Here is a 22,969-nt window from a genome sequence, read left to right as displayed (position 1 = left end):
GAAAGAAAGAAAGAAAGAAAGAGAGAAAGAAAGAGGAGAAAGAAAGAAAGAAAGAAAGAAAGAAAGAGAGAAAGAAAGAAAGAAAGAGAGAAAGAAAGAAAGAAAGAGAGAAAGAAAGAAAGAAAGAAAGAAAGAAAGAAAGAAAGAAAGAAAGAAAGAAGAAATGATAGAGGGAAAGAAAGAAAGAAAGAAAGAAAGAAAGAAAGAAAGAAAGAAAGAAAGAAAGAAAGAAAGAAAGAAAGAGAGAAAGAAAGAAAGAAAGAGAGAAAGAAAGAAAGAAAGAAAGAAAGAAGAAATGATAGAGGGAAAGAAAGAAAGAAAGAAAGAAAGAAAGAAAGAAAGAAAGAAGAAATGATAGAGGGAATGAAAGATAGAAAGAAAGAAAGAAAGAAAGAAAGAAAGAAAGAGAGAAAGAAAGAAAGAGAGAAAGAAAGAGAGAAAGAAAGAGAGAAAGAAAGAAAGAAAGAAAGAGAGAAAGAAAGAGAGAAAGAAAGAAAGAAAGAAAGAAAGAAAGAAAGAAAGAAAGAAAGAAAGAGAGAAAGAAAGAAAGAAAGAAAGAAAGAAAGAAAGAAAGAAAGAAAGAAAGAAAGAGAGAAAGAAAGAGAGAAAGAAAGAAAGAAAGAAAGAAAGAAAGAGAGAAAGAAAGAAAGAAAGAGAGAAAGAAAGAAAGAAAGAGAGAAAGAAAGAAAGAAAGAGAGAAAGAAAGAAAGAAAGAAAGAAAGAAAGAAAGAAAGAAAGAAAGAAAGAAAGAAGAAATGATAGAGGGAAAGAAAGAAAGAAAGAAAGAAAGAAAGAAAGAAAGAAAGAAAGAAAGAAAGAAAGAAAGAAAGAAAGAAAGAAAGAGAGAAAGAAGAAAGAAAGAAAGAAAGAAAGAAAGAAAGAAAGAAAGAAAGAAAGAAAGAAAGAAAGAGAGAAAGAAAGAGAGAAAGAAAGAAAGAAAGAAAGAAAGAAAGAAAGAAAGAAAGAAAGAAAGAAAGAAAGAAAGAAAGAAAGAAAGAAAGAAAGAAAGAAAGAAAGAAAGAAAGAAAGAAAGAAAGAAAGAAAGAAAGAAAGAAAGAAAGAAAGAAAGAGAGAAAGAAAGAAAGAAAGAGAGAAAGAAAGAAAGAAAGAGAGAAAGAAAGAAAGAAAGAGAGAAAGAAAGAAAGAAAGAAAGAAAGAAAGAAAGAAAGAAAGAAAGAAAGAAAGAAAGAAAGAAGAAATGATAGAGGGAAAGAAAGAAAGAAAGAAAGAAAGAAAGAAAGAAAGAAAGAAAGAAAGAAAGAAAGAAAGAAAGAAAGAAAGAAAGAAAGAAAGAGAGAAAGAAAGAAAGAAAGAGAGAAAGAAAGAAAGAAAGAAAGAAAGAAGAAATGATAGAGGGAAAGAAAGAAAGAAAGAAAGAAAGAAAGAAAGAAAGAAAGAAAGAAGAAATGATAGAGGGAATGAAAGAATACAAATAAAGGAAGAGAGACAGTGTTGGCAAGATTGATAGAGCCCACTGACGATCTCATATTCAGAGTTCATGTGAGTTGCTGTAAAATTGCAGCAGTCAGATAAACAAGGTCACTTGGTAAGGAATTTACAACAGTGTTAGCAGAATATGTAATCTGCTACAGCTGGAATGTGCCCTTTGGTTGCATGGCACGCGTCCTGCTATCACATCAGGCTCTAAACACAGTGATGCATCAGCATCAATGAGTCAGATTTCTTGCGTTCGACGCAAATGCCGTAATGACACCATAGATGTGATGTATTTACAATACAGTGCTCCATGGGGTAAGGATTCATGGATCCATCAGAAATTCTGATGCATATTTTGGCGCTAAAATGGCACATAGCTGGAGTTAGTCGCAAGACTGACGCAACTCCAGGAATGCGTCAGAATGCAGAGGTGAGTCCCATGTTAAAAGCTGTGCGTGAAACCATATGCCTGGTTTGAGAAGGCATGGGGATTTTGATGAAGTCAAGTCATAGAGTGATGTAGTGAAAAGTTGTATATTTGACTGCATCAGTTTTACGTGACTTTTAATGTGGGACAGCCTGCCATGCATATATTATTCCTGACACAGGTATAATGTGACGCAGGCCTCTAGAAACTGATGCATTGGGCCCATTGCATAAGTTTGTAAATATGGAGCAGTGAGGTGCACTGATTTCACCAGCACTGCGTCAAAAAAGGTTACATTGTGGTAACCTTAGCTGCTTGTAAATAGGCCCCAAAGACTCTAAAGTAATTATCAAGCAAAAACACAAAAACACTGGCATTGAAGAGAACTACCTTTAGTGTGGAAGTGCTCCTTGTGGATGACCAAGATGCAGTCACTCAAAGTAACCTAACCAATGGCTGATGCCCACGGCCTCATGCTGTTTGGGTAGAGGGTAGGAGCGAAATGTGATTGACACAAAAACAGACCAATGGATGGAGAGAGCTGGCTGAAAGGCCATCTAGGTAAGTCTATTATACATATCATTTTAATAAAATCAAAAGATCTTGGCTAACACCGATAATAATGAATCACATTCCCTTAAGGACACCCCAAACAAACTCACAGGCTACCAAAAAGCTGCGTTCCTGTCTTTATGTAAGAATCTGGAAATGTTCCATGTCTCTTCTTGTCTCTCTGCTTTGCCAACATATTTCAACACTTGTCATTACAATGTTCTATGCTTACATTTTTCTCTTTTTCCAGGTCTTTATTTTTTCCTGTTTGAGTGCTTATTCCCCGTCGACCCCATCTGTTCATAAACAATAAAAGTGGATGAATACTGTACCTTCCTGGGGTCTTCCAGTGTTTAGGCTAGAAATAAATACATAATGTTAATTACTGACTGTTCTCTCTGTAACCATTTCAATCACAGAGCAGAGGTGAGAAGCTGACAACAGAGAACAGAAGTCCATGCAAGAGAGAGGAAGGACACGCAGGAAAAGGGATCACAGGAGAAACCTCAAGCTTGTGTGATCATGACGTCATCAGCACTAGGTTTAGAGTGAGTGAACCTGCACCAATGGGTTGTTTCATCGTTTCTGGTCATCGAGGGGTTATTGTGGTCTGATCCTCTGAAAAGGTTGATTAATATGTTAACTTTGTAGGCACGCATTTGGTCAAATCTTGAAAGGACACGGGGGCATATTATCAAGGGGGTTCATCTCCGCTTTTTTGGCTTTCAAAGCCAAGAAAGCGAAGATAAAATGATCTCCCTATTACCTAGCTGTCGCTAACACCAGTTAGCGACAGCTGGTAGGAGATAGCGACCGTCTTGGGCCCCACTTTGCATGTCAGTGATATTTATCACTAATGACATGCAAAGTGGGCGTGCCAAGATGTTAGCGACTGAAAACAGTCGCTAACATCGCTATCTCCTATTACCAACTTTTGGAGATATTCGCGCTAAGCGCGAATATCTCCAAAAACTAACACCTGCCGTGAGCAGTTCTTAGCAATGTTATCCAATGGGAGGTGGATAACATGGCTAAGAGCATTAGCTCGCTAATGCATGAATATCGCTGACTTTTCAGCGATATTCATGCATTGCGGCCGATTTTTATCGCATTTGCGATAAACCTTGGTAATACCAAGGTTTATCTGCGATAAAAATCGCCGCAGCTCAGCTTAATTTTTTCACGCTAACCAAGCAATAGCGATAATTATCGCTACGGTCTGTAAATTCAAAGGTTTCTGCTTCGTCACTTTCAGTCCATTCTGAGATATTTCTCTACCAGGGAAAGTTAAGAATAGAGGTGACCCAGAAGGAGGAAGTTTTCTCACTGCCTAGATATGTGTGTGTGCACATGCGGCTTCGGTAATGAAAGGCTAACACACCTGCTGTGTGCTTGCCCAGCAGTCAAGGACATAAGGAGGGGGCTTTTAATACCAATTTTAACGAATTGAATATTCGCACTTGTAGGCAAGCAGTGCTATGTTGACTGGAAGGATCCTCAGTTATCGTGGCTTGCCGGGGCGTCAAACACCTAGCAAATATAAGGAACCTTTTAATGCAAGTCGATCTAAGACGCCACAAATAAAGCATGATCAAGGACGGCTGGGGCGCCGCACATATGACAAAGATAAACTGGACATCATATCTCGAACAGGATCTAGCTGAAAGTAATCCAGGACTTCTTCAGACACTGCGCAATTCTGAAAGCTTTTTACTAGAACCCACACAGATCATTTTAAACTGTTAGATTACATTTTAGGTGCATTATAATGTTGTTTCAGATTTAAAAATCTTAGTAACCATGACACTGAAAAGAAGTATATAACGGAAGATTAAATTGAAAAAATTTCTTTACATTTTTTTTACATTGTAACGATTTTAAGTAATCATATACAATAAACTATTTGACTCAATGACTGTGTGTGTGCATGTGTGTTTGTGTGTGTGTGTGTGTGTGTGCACATGAGTGTGTCTGTGTGTGTTTGAGAATGTGTGCCCAATTGTTTGTGTGGGTGTGCTCATGTGTGTGCGAAAGTGCTACTTCATATCAGATCAAAAAAACTTTATTCGGATAACTTGGTATCCATAAAAGCACAGCAACATAATAAATTAAAATGACAAATGGAGAGTAATAATACAATCCATTGGCAATAAACAATTTGCAATAATATAAAATACTTACCGCCTGATTCATGAAGCAAAATTGCACTCGCAAAGGGCAAGATTCTCAGAATCTTGCCTTTTGCGAGTGCAATTTTGGCATTTGGGATTCACAATCCCAAATGCTAAAATCGCTAATGAGGAATTAGCAAATATGCGAGGATTAGCATTTAAGGAATCTCTATTAGAGATTCCTTAAATGCTATTCATGACACTTGCAAAAATTGCGATTTAGCAAAATTGGGCCGCTATTTACCGAGAGGTCAGACCTCTCGGTAAATAGCAAAAACATAGAAAAATGCTTTTAAAAGCATTTTTCTAAGTTGCATGTTGCACACACACATGTCCTTTGGACATGTGTGTGCGCAACACCTGTTCAAATGTGCATTTTAGAGGTGCTACAGGGTGTCCTTTGGACACCCCTGTAACCCTTAAAATCGCTATCTGATTTGCGAGTAGCAAATTGCTACTCGCAAATAAGGGATACTCCCCATTCATTCCTATGGGCCTTTTGGCCCATAGGAATGAATGGGGAAAAATTCCTTTTTTTGCGAGTAGCAAATTGCTACTCGCAAATAGAGAACATGTAGGAATCGCTATTGATTTGGCAATTCCTACATGAATGCCGTTTTGCGTGTCCTCAATAGCGAGTCGCTATGATTCGCTATTAGGGCCACGCAAAACGGCCCGTACATGAATCAGGCTGCAGTTCACATACCAGTTTCTACAAAATATTCATATATAAATATTTATAAGAGCTCAGGGATTAGACATCGTCTGGCGTGCTCGAATGGCAATTCTCAAAAACGTGCTTGTGCGGAAGACCATTTCTTCATCGGCCAGAGTACATAACCACAAATAAGCATTGTCCAGGCTAATAGGCCTGTTCTTTTTAAAAAATTGAGTTAAAAGCCACTTAATCTACTTTAAATAATATTTACAAAGAAAGAAACAATGTAAGGTAGATTGGCCTCTCACACCATCACATGGACAGGAAAAATGGTCGAGATTGGAATGGTAACCAAGAGGAACACATAATGCAAATTTAACAATTCCTTCTCTTAGGTGAAATAAAAGACTCCTTTCCCAGTGACTCATTGGTAAGGTGAGATAGACAGGTAGGGGATGCCTATGCTGGTCTATAGTGATGTAGCTAACGACAAGAGATTTTTTTGATTGCATACCAATCCTTTCTGTCTTGTATAGTGAATAAAGTGCACTTCTGGGCTGATTTTTATGCAGGGTTTCAGCTGTACTGGGATTTAAGAAGATACACACTTTATTAACACTATATAGGCTTTCGTACACTCCAGACAGCCAAGGAGTATCCATGCCTTTCTCACACTTAACCCAGTCACTGATAATCTCTCTAGTTAAAGAAGCAGCCCGGTTCTTCCAAACCGATAACCAAAAAAAAAGCAGGGTGGGCTCTTATGAATTCTTCGATATAATTTAAATTAAGTTACTACTTCATATCGAGCTCTAGAATATTGAGAGACAAAATTTCGAAAAGTAAGAGCACACGTGAAGTATAGAATTAGAATTCCTAACTCTACATGTTATGTTATGTTATGTTATGTTATGTTATGTTATGTTATGTTATGTTATGTTAAGGGTTTTTATGAAGCGCACGGCTACTTCCTTCGGGGTGTTCCTGTGCTGGGCTTCTGTGGGCCACAAGGGTTCTGCAATTGATCGAGTCCTATTACAATTGTCTAAATAAACGAGTTTTGAGTTTTTTCGGAATGAGGTTTCCGAGCGTTCTAGTCTCAGTTCTGAAGGGAGGAAGTTTCACACCTCTGCGGTCAGATAGATGACGGAACGGACACCCAAACGTGCTCGTTTTATCTTAGGGGTCACAGTCTGCGCTGCCCCTGAGCACCTGAGGCATCTTTTTGGAGGGTACCAGGGGCAGAAGGTAATGAGGACCTCTCTGATTCAAGATTTTGTGGTCGATGCAGAGTGCCTTGAAGGAGATACTTTCCCTAATAGTGAGCCAAAGGAGCTCTAAAAGGGTATCGCCCGTAGGAGAGTATCTGGGAATATTAATGAGCATTCTGGACTCTGAAGTTTTTCAGTCTATCCTGAGTAACCACAAGATAGAGGGTATTACAGTCATCCAGTCTCGATACTAAAAGGACCTGAACTACTGTCTTCATTACCGATTCGGGCTGGACTGTTCCCATGAGGCCGGGGTCAAGGCTGATTTGCATAAAGCCATTGTCTGACCTAGGGTGGTGTGGAGTGCAAAAAAACTATGGATTTAGGCCCAGATCTTTGTACTGGGGTGATTGTAAGACATTGTTCTGCATTCTGTCCATCAACTGTGTTTTTTGCAATTTTCACCCCGAGTGGGCTGGGTATGCTCAGACGTGAGTCCCAGGCTCTCCACATCACTGGAGTCAAGCTATCCAGGCTGAAGAAGGCTGATAGCCAGAAACCGGTCCTTGGATGCTTGATTCCGGTCTAGGAAAGACATGGCTTGGTAGTTCAGGCTGGACTGTTCCCATGAGGCACAGGGTCAAGGCTGATTTGTATATAGACATTGTCTGACCTAGGGTGGTGTGGAGTGCAAAAAACGATGGATTTAGGCCCAGATCTTTGTACTGGGGTGAATGTAAGACATTGTTCTGCATTCTGTCCATCAACTGTGTTTTTTGCAATTTTCACCCGAGTGTGCTGGGTATGCTCAGACGTGAGTCCCAGGCTCTCCACATCACTGGAGTCAAGCTATCCAGGCTGAAGAAGTCTGATAGCCAGAAACCGGTCCTTGGATGCTTGATTCGGGTCAAGGAAAGACATGGCTTGGTAGTTCGGGCTGGACTGTTCCCTTGAGACACAGGGTCAAGGCTGATTTGCATATAGCCATTGTCTGACCTAGGGTGGTGTGGAGTGCAAAAAAACGATGGATTTAGGCCCAGATCTTTGTACTGGGGTGAATGTAAGACATTGTTCTGCATTCTGTCCATCAACTGTGTTTTTTGCCACGATCTTACGCAGCATTTTCAAAATACCGAAGCATGTTCCGGCCAGGGCATTTACCTGGCTGTCACAAGACATGGTACAATCCAATATAAAGCCCACATTTGTAACTTTTAGTTCAGGAGTTGGTGTCAAGCAGAGGTTGTTTGGGCACCAGGCAGAGGACTATATCAATGGTTGTTTCCCTACAACCAGGACTTCTGTTTTTCTGCAGTAAGTCTCGGGCAGCTGGTGTCCATGAATTCAGCTACATCCACCAGGCATGCTCTAAAACTATCCGCTACAGTGCCTTAACGCCATTATGGTTGATCACATCAGCTAAGGGCTGCGTATATAGATGAAATAAAGTCGGTCTCAATACAGAGCCTTGCGGAACTCACTGCTGCAGTGATGGGATCTCATGAAGTACATGGCTGCAGTAGCCCCTGAAATGTGCTATTCTGAAGACTGTCTGTCAGCCATTTAATACTGACACAGTCGTTCCAGTAGAAGACTATGGGAAACGGGGTTAAAAGCCACACTTAGGTCCACATCTACAGACCTTGAAGATATAAGTTCCACATCGGTATATAAATAGAAAATCTGGACTTACAGGTTGATTTTTAGATATTTAGTTCCTGATATAGTTTCCATTCACTATTCTGAGGTCCGTATTAAGGGTGTATTCAGAATACCTGTGTGTGTGATGCCTCTGCTCTGAACGGTGGCTGCTACTGTATCTGAAAGCGCCTAGAGGGACTGTAGAAAGTGACCACTGAAAATATATACGCATCTGGGATTTTTGTACTACAAAGTTAGCCACAAAGCAACAAAGTGCTGCACATTGTCAAACTTAAGGACACAATCAAAGTGTGATTGGGGGGGTAGCTGGTTTCTAAGAGTGAACGTAGATGTCATTTCATGATGAGGTGTGTCCTTAGGTAGTACTGGAGCAGGTTTCGGACAGCCCTAATGGATACATGAATGGCTTTCCATATCTTGGATGCAGAGTTGGGGAAGGAATGTCACTTTGTTTTTACTTTTTTTCACTTATTTGTCTCCAGTTTGATGGTGTCCTGACTGTGGGTGTGCCGAGACTCCCCAGAGACGGTGCCCATGACAGCTAGATAGGCAGAATCGCCACTCAAGAGGGTTTTGGTGATAAAGCTGCTGGTTCCGAATAAATGGTGTGGGTCAGCAAGGGACCCGATGGAGTTCCCTCTTGATGGGGGTGATGTGGTCATGTTTTTTCAGGCCACACTGTGGTGTTTGAGTTTGGAGCATGTTTATGAAGACACCTCCCCAAGGGACGGTCCGGTGGGATGAGCACCGCCTCAGACCCCTGGCAGCCATCTTGAGAGAGGCTCTTTTATCCCCACTCACCCTCCAGTTCGAGTTCTGGTGGTCTCAGAGCAGGGGCTCTGTTCTCCCTGAGCCTGGGCTGGTTCCACCTCTATGAACCCCCCTCTCAGAGTCGGTCTACCTGCGAGAACTCACTGGTAAATGAGCCGGTAATGACTTAAGTACTAATAGAAACTTTGGCATCTATATTTAGAAGCTGACACATAAAACTGAAGAACACAAAAGGTGTCAGCGCCAGAATCACACTCCAGTGGTTTAATGAAGGATGGAATTGAAATCAGAGAGAAGCTGTAATCTTGTTTTCCTTTGTTTGATCTGTTTGACTGATGAATTGGTGACATTTGCTGTTAACGACGTAATAGACAATAAATGACCATGGAATGTGTGTTTTGCTTGATCACAAAAACAATAGAGCCTTTTCAAGGCAAAATTACAATGTCCAATCAAAGTACAGGAAAGCCTGGTTTGAAATGAAAGAGGATGTGTTGGGGTTCAAGCACCTGAATCCCTAACAAAGTGACAGTGAGCTATATGACCCCATTGTTATGGGATGTTTGTTAATTATTTAGGGAAGCACATATGATGCAACGCCTCATGGAGGGCATTATTTTACTTAAGGGACTGCCCTTACCGGCTCACCTGACGTGTGTCCATAAGGTGAGGTCACTTCATTATTAACTTATCTTCACTCCTGGTCCCACTGCCAGGTATGTAAGCATCACCGTACAAGAACAGCCAACAGAAAGGGGTTGGTGGGTCCAGCAATGGGCCCCATCTCCACAGTGAACAACACATACACATACACATACACACAAATGAGGAACATGGGAGGGAGAGAATAGACGGGTCAGATCAGTACAAAAACAATCATATGATCGCACAAGTGAGTGGACCTGAGCAATGAATGAATACTTAAGTGCTGGACAGGTCACTGCTTCACCTTGTGTGTCTGGGTGACTTGTAGAGACTCTCACCTGTTCTCAATTGTTGGCACTTTATCTGCAGAGAGAATTTACAGGGTTAGAGTTGAATATCCTTCAAGGGTCTGGGTGGTGAAGAACTAATGATACAGAACACTACATAACACACACTTTATAACACACCCTACTTAACATGCCTCACATAACATACCCTATATAACACATCCTACACACAAATTGTGCTGGCCCAAAGAGAAACTTTCTGATCATCCTGACATAGAACAATCTTGAACTCATTAAAAGTTTTCAATCACAGTACACTGAAATGTACTGTGGACTGATATGAACAAAGATTAACATGTGTGCTACTATTAAGGCTCTGATTACGAGCATAGGTGCTATTTATTGCACTTGATAGATAACGATACACAGGATATATTTTTTTTATTGTGTGGGATATATAGCAAGAGCAGAGCAACACTTTCATAAATTTGCCCCCCACCCCCAGTAACTAGAATGAAAAGGGGGGGCCCTTGGCCCCCCCCGCCAGCATGGCAGCACGGCGATCCCCTCTTCCCATGCCTGCCGGTGGTGTGGGGGCGTGATCTCCCGGCGCCCAATGGTACGCGGGAGGTGTGCGCCACACCACCGGTCGGCCGACGCCCAATTCCTGATCCGGAGGCGTGGTGTAGTCTTCCGGGTCAGAGGGGCGGGCGTCGAGAAGTGAGGGGAGGGGGCGGCCCGCCCTCTCCCCGCGTCCCTGGGAATAAAGGAGGAGGGAGCGCTCAGTTGGCCCTTCTTGTCGCCTGACGCTCCCCCACACTGGTCGTGCCCCACGCTCGGGGCCTCCTAATTTTCAGTTTTCTTTTGTAGATCAAGGATTGCTGATTGGACTGTGTGGTAGCACGACATTGGAATCAGACAAACGGAGAGTGAACGCAAAGATCGAGGACGGTGGATCGGTAGAGTGGAGGATACGCAAGTCAACGACAGTAAGAGGAAGCGGGGGGCTTGCATTTCATCGCTTCGTGTGGCCGCCGGGTGGTTCTACGTTAGAGTCTGGTCACCTATTACATTTGGAATAGCCAGTGTTGCGGTCATAGCCCCCTGCACATCCTCCGTCTCGAGGGCGCACTTGTTGCGAATCTGAGCTGTGTTTGTGAATTGATCTATAGTAAAGATGCCAGGAGCTAAGGGGTCAAAGATGGAGTTGATGTTGCAGGCCATGATGCATAAGATGAATGCCATGGATAAAAGATTGAGTTCGGTTGATGGCCTTGAGGCTCGTATGATGAAAAGAATGGATGATATCGAAGGCCCGCGCGGTAGGCCCAAGCAACAGATTGACGCGCCGTTACTTGAGGGGGATTCCGATTCCTTGCCGAAGAACGGCAAGGCTAAACGGCCAAGGCGCAATGCTTCTGCTCGAGCACCGGTGGCGGTGCCCTCTACCCCGGAGCCGGTACTCCCGCCTCCCTTGGCACCGGCGCCCGCATTGCCAGCAGATGGCCCACTCCAATTGGTTCCAGTACCGGCACCCTTGCCACCGTCTGCTCCGGTGGTACCAGCAGCAATGCCGGATTGTGACACTCAGATCCCTCCTGAGTTAACGGCACAAATAGCGGCGATACTTCCTTGGCTACAGAAAGGGGGTATGATGCCCTCAACGTTAGATCATGCCGCGGAGGCGGCAAAAATGGTGGAAAAGATTAGGGCGGGAACAGATACAAGTGCGGTTCCAGCCTCTGTTTCTCCTCCCTCTGCATGTTTGGATGCCGCTCGACTGAACGGAAGCGAGGCTGGACCAGCCACGGCGCCTGGTAACGGTAAGGAGGTAGCCCTGCCTCTCTTAGGAGACGGGACGATTCCGTCTCGGAGCAAGGATTTAGGGCAACATGTATCTCGAGCTGTGAAAGAGATGATTTGGGCAGGAAAGTACATATATATTTTCTCTTTGTTGTTAGACAATAGGGAAATGAAAAATGCCAAAATGCTAAAAGAGTGGATGCACCCTAGCGAATGGAGAGTACAGTGTGCGAAGTTTAGGGTGGAGGAAACACTGAGCAATTGGATCAGGGCCTTCTCCATCCTTACAGCTATCACTGTTGAACGCCCTCCAAACGTGCATGCGGCAATGGCGTGCTATCAGAGCAGGATTGTGGGTTGGAGCGTGCAATATGCCGGGGATGCTTGGAAAGAATATGACGTAAATTTCAGAAAGTCGAAGGAATTTGATTTGTCGCTATCATGGGACAAGGTGGACTCACTGTCGTGGCATAGGCAGTTCAGAGGGGGCACGGCCCCCACCCAGCCCGGGGCGATTGCCAACGCGTTCCCCGCAAAGACCCAGCAGCCCTTTCGTGCGGCACCAGGGAACGAGTTTCCAGGGAAAGGTAGGGGGGCGGCGGGGAAAGAAAAGGTATGTGTTGGGACTTTAACAAGCGTTCCTGTACTAGACCGGCCGGCACTTGTAGATTCAGACATGCATGTGCAATCTGTGGTCACACCTCCCATCTCGAGATGACTTGCAGGAAAAATGATAACCAGAATCAGAGAGGGGGAAAGAAACCCGAATAGTGCTGGAAGTCCGGTTAGCCCATCCCCGGTTAATGTACTGACAATGATTCCATGGTTGAACAGATACCCAGACTACGGCGCATCTGCGTTATTGCAAGAAGGTTTCTCCCAAGGTTTTCGGATCCCTGCCGGGGGATACATCGGCAGTGCGCACTGTAGGAACCAGTCATCTGTACAACAGAATCCTGTGGTAGTTGTGGCTAAGATTCGGAAAGAACTGTCCCTGGTCAGGATAGCGGGGCCATCTCAGGAAGTCCCAGTGCCGAATTTTGTGTGTTCACCTTTAGGCGTAGTTCTCAAGAAAGAGAAGGGCGAGCTTAGATTGATCCACAACTTGTCGGCACCAAGGGGGGTGTCCGTGAATGATGCGATAGATGAAGCAATTTGCAGTGTGAAATATGCCTCCTTTGACCAAGCGGTTGAGTTATTGCGGGGTATGGGGCGGGGCACTCTCATGGCCAAATCTGGTATTGAATCCTCCTTTCGTCTTTTGCCGGTGCATCCTTTGGACCATCACCTACTTGGTTTCGCTTTTGAAGATTTGATTGATTGATTTGATTTGATTTGTGCATTTCTAAAGCGCACGAATGCCCGAAGGTGTCTTGGCGCTATGGATTGTCCAGATTCTGGGGCAAGTGTGGAGTTAGTGAAATTTATGCGGTGAATAGCCAGGTCTTAATTCTCTTTCTGAAAATCTCCAGGGTTGGGCTGTTTTTTATGTCAAGTGGTAGTGCGTTCCATGTCCGTGCTGCATGCACGAGGAAGCTTCTTCCTCCCCAATTTGATCGTTTGAACTTGGGTATCACTATCAGTTTTTTTCCACCTGATCTGAGAGGCCTTGATGGTTCGTAGTGCTTTAGGTGGGTTTTCAGGAAAAGAGGGCCTTTGCCCTGCAGTGCCTTGTAGGTCATGCACAGTGATTTAAACTTGACTCTTTTGGCTACAGGTAGCCAGTGGAGTGTCTCTAGTTTATGACTGATAGGCTGAAACTTTGGGATTTCCAGTATCAGTCGTGCCGCTGCATTCTGGAGTCGCTGCATTTTTTCCATGATTTTTATTCTAGCTCCGGCATACAGTGCATTACCGTAGTCCAGTCGAGACAGTGCTAGGGCTGTCACTACAGTTCTGCGTGTGTCTTGAGGCAGGTATGGGAGTATTTTTCTGATCATTTTTAGTATCAGCCAGAAAGACGATGCCAGTTTGTTTACTTGGGCTTCGTATGTTAGTTTGGTGTCTATCATGACTCCCAAGTTTTTAGCTTTCTCTGAGGGTTCTGGTCTTGTTCCCAGTTCAGGGGACCACCAGTCTGGGGACCAGATATCGGCGCTACCTCCTAGAAACATTACCTCACTCTTTTCTCCGTTGAGTTTGAGGCAATTTTGTTGCATCCATTGGCTAACTTTTAGCATGCATAGTTGGAAATTCTTAGCTGTTACTTTACTGTCTTTGCCTATAGAAATGACGATTTGGGTATCGTCAGCGTAGGATATTGGTGTAAATCCATTTTCTCTTATTAATTCGGCAAGGGGGGCCACATATAAATTAAAAAGTGTTGGGCTTAATGACGAGCCCTGTGGAACGCCGCATGGTACTTTAAAGGAGTCTGATTTTGCTTCTCCTATTTCAACTGTGTAATTTCTTTCATGGAGGTAGGATGCGATGAGGTTGCACACGTGGTCACTGGCTCCTGTTTCCCTAATGCGTTTTATTAGTATCTCGTGGCTGACCGTATCAAAGGCCGCCGAGAGATCCAATAGCACCAAGGCGGCCTTTTCTCCTCTGTCCAGTATACTTCTAAGTTCCTCGGTGGCCGTGAGGAGGGCTGATTCCGTTCCGTGTCCTTCCCGGAATCCAAATTGAGAGTGATCAAGCCAATCGTTGTCCAGTAGGTATCGTGAGAACTGTTTGTTTAGTAGTTTTTCCAGCACTTTTGCAGCAAAAGGAATCCTGGCTATAGGCCTGTAATTACTGGGGACCTCGTTGTCTAGATGGGGTTTTTTCAGCAGTGGCCTAATTGAAATGGTTTTCCAGTCGTTTGGAAATATGCTGGTGTTTAAAATTACTTCAAACAGTTTTTGAAGTGTCTGTCCTATTTGTTCAGGACATATTTGAAATATTTTCAGTGGACATGGGTCTAAAGGACTGCCTGAGTTGGTTGTCATAACTTCCTTAGTAATTTGTTCCACTGTGGGTAGTGACCAGTTAAAGGATGGGGTGCCGCTGGATTGATTGTCTAGTTTTGTATTGTTTATGGGGTTTTGATTTGAATGGTCATTCTGATTGTTTTTAAAGAGTTCATACACTGATGATACTTTATTTACGAAGAAGTGGCCTAAGATGTTACAGAAATCCGATGATATATCTACTGGATTGTTGTTTTCAATTTTGGCAAGTTTTTTGACTACTGTGAACAGGTCTTTGCTCGAGTTCTTGGAATCATTTATTTTGTTTACAAAGAATTTGCTTTTTTCTGCGACTATCATATTTTTATATGTGGCCAGTTCGTTTTTATAGTCTATCTTTAATTTGGGGTCATATTGCGATCTCCACTTTTTCTCAGCTCTTCTGCAGGTCTGTTTTTGTGCTCTTAAGGCTTCCGAGTACCAGGGTTGTGAAGGTGACTTCCTTTTAAAGGTAGCTCTTTTTTGTGGTACGGAACTCTGAGTGGCTGTTTTTAGCCAGTCATTGAATTGCGTGCATGCTTTATTGCTGTCGCTTTCTAGCATTGGAGATGAGGAGTTCATTACCTCTACTAACATTTGAGTGTCTATTTTCGACCAATCCGGATAGGTGACACCCTTGGAAGTTTCAGTTGGTTTTCCCAGGTCCTCTATAGTCTCTAATTGGAATGATACTAGTTTATGATCTGTCCATGCGATTGGATGGACTTCTACCTTTGTTAGTTTTTGGCATGATGTAAAGATACCATCAAGTGTATGTCCTGCTACATATGTTTCTGAATGAACTTTCTGGTCTAGATCAAAATTACCCATTGTCTCTATGAAGGTGTTGAAGGAAAGTTCTATATAGATAAATGTATGCCGATGGGTTGCTCGATTTCGTGTGCGTACTTTGAGACTTTCAGTTCTTTTCTGAAGTGGGTCATTAGACAGGACACGGGCCACAAGCAGGTTATGCATTATCTGGACGACTTTCTGTTCTTGGGAGCGCCGGTGACCTCGGAGTGTGCCTGGGCATTGCAGGAATTTTGCGTGCTCATGCGGGCTTTCGGGGTTCCGCTAGCGCCCGGGAAGACGGTTGGCCCGACCACTTGTTTGGAGTTCTTGGGTATCGAGATTGATTCGCTGGAGGGGTGCTTTAGATTACCCGCAGGCAAAGTATCGAAATTTAGGGCGGCACTGCACCAGTGCCTTCAGAAGGAGAAAGTTACATTGCAGCAGCTGCAGGAGACAGTGGGCCAATTGAACTTTGCATTGCGAGTTATCCCGATGGCACGCCCCTTCTCTCGGTCGATTGCCCAAGCCATGAAAGGTTTGAGAGAGAAACATCACAGCACTAGACTGTCAGCAGAGGTTCGCCAGCATATGAGGATATGGGTAGCATTCCTGTAGGATTTCAATGGCAGAGTAGTGTGGCCGGCCCCCCGCGTCATCGGTAGAGTTGGGTTTATGGACCGACGCTGCTGGTAGCGTGGGCTTTGGCGCCATCCTGGGCACAAAGTGGGTCGCCCAAAAGTGGGCCGAGGTATGGAGATCGTGGGGATTAACCATCAACATTGGATTCCTAGAATTGTTCCCGATATGGGTGGCATTGATGGTCTGGCCGGCCCACCTTAGCAATCGCTCAGTGGTGTTCTGGTTGGACAACATGAGCTTGGTAGAGTGTATTAACCAGCAGGCGGCGCAGTGTCCATTCATACTGCGCTTGGTAAAGGAAATCGTGCTACAATGTTTGAAATGGAACATGATCTTCAGGGCCAAACATGTGCCAGATGTTCTCAATAATGCAGCTGATGCCCTTTCTCGCTTCAAAATGCAGGTGTTCAGGGAACAGCTCCCAACAGCGGACCCATCGCCAGCACCTTTCCCGGTTGCTCTCTGGCGGATTGGTGCCCCAGACTATCGTACCTCGTGGCATCTAGCCTAGCCCCACGGACCAGAACAGCATACGAAGGGGCGTTCTTGTCTTACTGTACTTTCCTTGGGCAGGGTTGGGAAAATAACTGGGCACATGAGGACAGTTTTGTTGCATACCTAGAGCTGATGCACAGGGAAGGGCGCTCGGCGGCAGCCGCAAACAGACACAGGGCTGCGGTCTCATTCTTTGCACAGGCCAGGGGTGTGAGGGACCCTACAAACACGTTTGTAGTGCGCAAGGCATTGAGGGGCTGGCGTCGCATTCAGGGACACTCAACGGATTTGAGAAAGCCCATTGGACTGGTAAGGCTTACAGCCCTGTTGTTAGCTCTTCCTGATGTATGTAGTTCTCCTTGGGAGGTGCTGCTTTTCAAGGCGGCGTTCACTCTAGCGTTTTATGGGGCCCTGCGATTAGGCGAGCTAGTAGCCGCGTCCAAAGTGGGCAAAGAGGGTGGCCTACAAGTGGCCTGTGTGGGGATCCATGCCGATACCATGTGTGTAACGATTCAAAGATCGAAGACCGACCAGGAGGGAAAGGGGGAAACAATAGTGCTTCACCGTGCTCGGACCAACCCTTGTTGCCCAGTCTCGCATGTGGAGGCTTTTAGGAGGCAGCGGGACGGGATGCCCAAAGGGACACTATTGTGTCACATGGATGGTACTCCTTTAACAGTTTAGGAAGGTCCTGGAACTAACGGTTGCAAAGGCAGGCTTGGATCCCGCGGAATTTGGCTCCCATTCTTTTAGAATCAGGGCATCAACTGAAGCAGTGGTACGGGGACTTCCAGCCGAAAAGGTTAAAAGGATTGGGAGGTGGTCCTCTGAGTGTTACAAACACTACGTAAGTGTTGACATGTTGTGACATGGCCGGATGGCTCACGCTTGTATCTCTTGGTTTTGCAGTTTCTCGAACCTGTCACGCGGGAGAGGAACTTGCCGAATGTCGGCAGAAGACAGCATCTTCGCAACAAAAGCATCAGGAAGACCGTCAGACGTTGGTGACTTGGGTTGTGGGCCACTCTTATGTAAGGCGTGCAAAAAATGTATTTCTTACAGGTGACAGGATTAGAAGGGCGAAAGAGGGGGGTTTTTCCATCTCATTCTTCGGGAGGGGAGGCCTGGGTATTCGCCAGTTCAAGGATTACTTTCTGGAATTATTGTCGCAGCAACCCGCCCCCCGTCAGTGGTGGTACTTCACCTAGGGGAGAACGACTTGACCAAACTAGGGAGACGCATCCTGATAGATGAGATCATTTCTGCTGCGGGGTGGGTTTCTAGGACTTGTGCGGGTTGCACGGTAATCTGGTCCCAACTTATTCCTCGTTGGCAGTGGCGAGGTGGGGACTTGGTCAAGGCGTTGAATCACTCGGTAAAGAGGATCAACACACAGTTGGACAAATTGTTTCGAGCCCCCCGGTTGCAGACGATTCCTCATGGGTGTATTTGGGGGGAGCATTTCTACCTGCGGGACGGGGTACACCTGACTGAGGCTGGGAATGTCCTGTGGTCAAATAACATTTTAGCATGCTAGAGGGATATGCGAAGGGGACATAACCTTTCTGAGGAGTAGGAAGGGGGAGGCCAGATAACAATGCTGACCAGTGGCGGTAAGGTCATGACCGGTGAGCAGCTATTTTTAAGGTCTTAGGGGGCGGCATCATCCTTTGGAGGTGTCCGCCAAGGGGGAGGAGGGGTCACTGGCCCTTTCTAGAACTTCAGGGGCAGCTGGTAACGCAAGTTAGGGCCCTCCTTCACTGGTTAAATGGAGTTCACTGGGTGGACAGAGTAATTATCGGGCTCGGCTGCATGGGTGGACCGAGTAAGTAACGGGCTCGGCTGCATGGGTGGACCGAGTAATTAACGGGCTCGGCTGCAAGGGTGGACCGAGTAATTAACGGGCTCGGCTGCAGGGGTGGACCGGGTAATTAACGGGCCCGGCTGCGCATGCGCACCTGCGTTAGGGCGCAGCTTGTAAGACCTGACACCGGTTAGCGACCTTGCCATATCGCCATCAATGTTAGTATGCAAAATTTTCAGATGAGGATGTTAGATTCGGTTAGGAAACAAGCTGTATTAGAATCTTGTTAAGGCTAGCCGATCACAATTGTCAATATAAATGTATCTGAATAATTTTGCATAAAATTGTATATTTTATTTAACAATTTTTTTTATTTTCTATCTTAATAAATACGGCCGGGGGGGTTTTACGACCCCCCGCCTTCCAAAGACAAATCATGTTCCGTTTCGTTGTGTTCTGGGTTATTGTGAGCATACAGGGAGGGGGGCGGTCGCCGTCGCTGACCATGTGAAAAGGGGGGGCCCTTGGCCCCCCCGCCAGCATGGCAGCGCGACGATCCCCTCTTCCCATGCCTGCCGGTGGTGTGGGGGCGTGATCTCCCGGCGCCCAATGGTACGCGGGAGGTGTGCGCCACACCACCGGTCGGCCGACGCCCACTCCCTGATACGGAGGCGTGGTGTAGTCTTCCGGGTCAGAGGGGCGGGCGTCGAGGGGTGAGGAGAGGGGGCGGCCCGCCCTCTCCCCGCGTCCCTGGGAATAAAGGAGGGGGGAGCGCTCAGTTGGCCCTTCTTGTCGCCTGACGCTCCCCCACACTGGTAGTGCCCCGCGCTCGGGGCCTCCTGTCCCCCCAGTAACTAGAAATGGTAGCAGAGACCGTAAGCTCCTTGCGTGGAATGATGCATTGAGGATTGGAGCACAATGGGTCTGGAATGAGTGGTCAGCTGAATTTAGGGCTGATGGGCACTGGAGAGGTGGCATAGGATTATGGGCTAATTAGGAGCTTGTTGTTGGATTTCAGCATTTTTTCACCACCACTTCCACTTTCTTGGTGACAGACAGGCCATCAAGGCAAGGAGACTGGGGGACTTATCATCACTGTTTACATTTTCCAAAGTCAGATCACTCAAGATAGGAGTCCGTCCTTTAAAATAGCAAACTGATGTTACTGATGTGCTCTGAGTTGTCTTCCACTATGTGATAGACATTCGTACATACTTCCTGTCTAGTATCTCATGACATACATGGTGATTTCAGATAGGAGAAGATCTGCCAGAGATGGTGTTGGAAGCCCTGACATGTTTAGGGTGGGCTCTCATCACCATGTAGGCCCATGGTTTCAAGGGTTTGACAGTGGTGAAGTAACTGTTGACTCCAACATCATCAACATTGAACTGCAGTTCCTTGGCCTCTAAGGGAAGCAGGCGATGCAATGGGTGTGTGGACAGGGTGCTCTTACCAGTAATCTTAAATGACCGACAGTGCCTCTCTTCATAACATTAGGCTTCAAAGACATACACAGGCATGAGACGCCCAGCAGTAGAACGGACCTTAACAAACTCCTCTTAGACGAAACCCAGAAGGAATCCTGTCTTAACCATAGTATCAGACCTTGAACCTTCTGCCAGTCCCAAAAGATGCAGTCCCATGATCTTCTGATCCCTTACTCACCTTTTGTTTTTCTCACAACGAAGAATATGGTGATTCCTATCAGCACCAGTAATGCCACCATAGCCACCACACTGCCTGCGAAAGCCCCGACTGACAGCAGGGTCGTAGGTGTCTCTGACAGGAAAGAAGGGTAGAAGACAGTCAGCAAAGACAAGCAAGTATAAGGGCTTTTATCAGTTAATGTCCAGATGCAACACTTTGCACTGGGCTAATTGTGTTGCACACTTAAGGACGAGATGCGCACAAGTAGGTGGACCTTAGTTCAGGCTGAGGCCGACATAGAAATCAATAGATTTCAATAATCAAAGCACATTTGGCTCCACAAAGATGACAGAGAGTATAAGATGTGTAAACCATGAAGTTTTTTTAAGGGATTAGTAAAGTTGCAAATTCAAATTATCAAATTAGTTTTAACTTAGTAGCCAATACATGAATGCATTAGCCAATACTTTGCAAAATCGAGGGGCGCGTGTAAAGGTCTATTGCAATGTGTATTTAAGGAACAGTTCCTCCATTGTGCGGTTGCATAGACCACACTATGGAGGACCATTCCTTGAATAAAAATTGTGATAGACTATTTCAAAGACCCTCACAGGGTAAACACGTACCAAGAGCATCATATTAGATCCGCGAAAGAAAATACGGATGTACGCAAGACTGCTGTTTTTAAAAGGTAGCATTTACCATAGACTTCAGCACTGAAGGAGTACAAGAAAAAGAAAGCCCCTTATATTTCAATTTTGCCCTGAAGAAGTCCTTAGGGATGAACCGTGTTGGCTACTTGGTTTTAAAGAAACTTGAAACCAGACTTGCTGAATGGAATGATATTTTTCGTCATGCAATATTGCACTTTACAATGACTATGTGGAGTGCTGGATCACAGTGTTTTGTTTATAGTTTTCAAATATGAATTTACAAACATTCATGCTTCACCCTCCACACTGACAACAATGCGAATAGTTAACTAAGAGGCAAGTCAGTTGTTATGCGCACCCTTCGGGTCACTGGGGTTGCTATTATAAATGGTAATAGTATAGTTTATTGAATCAAACACAGAAGGTGGTTTTGTACAGCACACATCCTAACGTCATGTATTTCGAGGTCCTCATATTTGATAATGAAGACAAAGGAGGGCAAGGGAAGTAAAACAATCGCCTAGGACCACACAACTTTGGCATGTTGGGAAGCCAGGACTGTCCCCAGGTTTCCTCAGTTCTCATTGTGCAACTCAATTTAGTGACTAGATGTACATGCTTAGCTTCCCCGACACCCATCCTAACACCCCCGGACCGCCATCCTGCTGGCATCAGTGTGGTCCTCAGTCACTCCGCAGACTGGACTTTTTGGACCCAGGAAAAGGTTTGTGAGTATCCATGATTTATATGAACCAAGTAAAACTTTGTCTAGCAAGTGGATAAAGTACTTGCCTTAAGCAATCCTTAGTCGAACAAAGTCCTCTGGGCAAGGGGGGGAAAGCAAATGCATCCCTAGTGATAGAGAGTCTGAATGGAAAATCTATATCTAAACTATTCAAGTACAGACAATACAATTTGTCCCAGAAACACTGGGACATCTTCATGGCTGTCGGATGCAAAAAATACAGCAAACACTCATTAAAATCACGATAATTAAGAAAAATAATATAGTTACATCGGATGTGCCTCATAGCCCTGGCTGTGTTGTACTTTATATTGAAATTAAAAGAATGACATAAAGACTATCATCTCATCTCTAAATGTGCACATTTACACTGAAGTTGTGTATCCTTGGATACATGTGGAATCATGTCTTAGACACTCTTTGAGACTTGGAATGACTGAGTGATAACTACATTTTACGGTGAGCCTCTCTCCCCTCCGTGTGAATTGATGCAGGGACATTCTTAAAACAACAAAATTCTAACATTATCAGTAACACATAATTTCTCAAACAGCCAACCAATCAAGCGAAGACAGAAAAGATACAGTTTTTGTTTCATTAAAGCTTATATGTGACCATAAAACTAGCAGATAAGACACATGGACTGCTTGCATTTGTAGCTAAAAAGGCACTATTTTCTACATGAGAAAAGAGAGAAAAAATGCATTATTCTTTTTCAAGGTTGATTCAGCTTTTTACAACAAATAAAGATTTGCATTTCCCATAACACAGTGACTCCTAACATCAGGCATTTTAATCTACCTTAAAAGTTAACTGCCTGGTACAAACATCTATTTGCAGTCTAGATTCTAAACTCAATTTCTCAGGTCGCAGTGCCACATGAGGCTTTTCATCACATCAACAGTTCCTCTCAGTTTGCTTCAATGCAACTATCAGTGCATGTTTTGTTTTTCTTTAGCTGCTCAAAAGAGGGTATGAAGAGAAAAAAAATTCCACTCTTCAACAATGACTGTAATGCATTGAGAAAGGCTTCAGGGAGTACCCCAATAGAGACTAGATGACTCCTTGTGTGAAATCCTCAGTGTAAACTGAATGATCCTCAGTGTAAACTGAATGATCCTCAGTGTAAACTGAATGATCCCCAGTGTAAACTGTGTGATCCTCAGTGTAAACTGAATGATCCTCAGTGTAAACTGAATGATCATCAGTGTAAACTGAATGATCCTCAGTGTAAACTGTGTGATCCTCAGTGTAAACTGAATGATCTTCAGTGTAAACTGAATGATCCTCAGTGTAAACTGAATGGTCATCAGTGTAAACTGAATGATCCTCAGTGTAAACTGAATGATCCTCAGTGTAAACTGAATGATCCTCAGTGTAAACTGAATGATCCTCAGTGTAAACTGTGTGATCCTCAGTGTAAACTGAATGATCCTCAGTGTAAACTGAATGATCCTCAGTGTAAACTGAATGATCCTCAGTGTAAACTGAATGATCCTCAGTGTAAACTGTGTGATCCTCAGTGTAAACTGAATAATCCTCAGTGTAAGCTGAATGATCCTCAGTGTAAACTGAATGATCATCAGTGTAAACTAAATGATCATCAGTGTAAACTGAATGATCATCAGTGT

At 44.5% G+C, this 22,969-nt stretch overlaps 1 protein-coding gene across 1 annotated transcript in view; it reads right to left on the bottom strand.

Annotated features, from left to right (window-relative positions):
- LOC147706590 (V-set and immunoglobulin domain-containing protein 10-like) overlaps positions 1–22,969 on the bottom strand; it is a 190,073-nt gene that overhangs the window by 83,969 nt on the left and 83,135 nt on the right. The window contains exons 4-6 of the mRNA XM_086933083.1: positions 19,959–20,072; positions 9,873–9,897; positions 2,749–2,774 (exon numbers count right to left, since the gene is read on the bottom strand). Of these exons, the coding sequence (XP_086789209.1) occupies positions 2,749–2,774; positions 9,873–9,897; positions 19,959–20,072 (165 nt within the window). The remainder of the gene's footprint in view (positions 1–2,748; positions 2,775–9,872; positions 9,898–19,958; positions 20,073–22,969) is intronic.

This window comes from Lissotriton vulgaris, chromosome 7 (assembly GCF_964263255.1).
Source record: "Lissotriton vulgaris chromosome 7, aLisVul1.2, whole genome shotgun sequence".
In the NCBI taxonomy this organism is placed as follows: domain Eukaryota; kingdom Metazoa; phylum Chordata; class Amphibia; order Caudata; family Salamandridae; genus Lissotriton; species Lissotriton vulgaris.
Note: the sequence above shows the minus strand (reverse complement) of the source record. Positions and strands in the feature narration are given on the sequence as shown.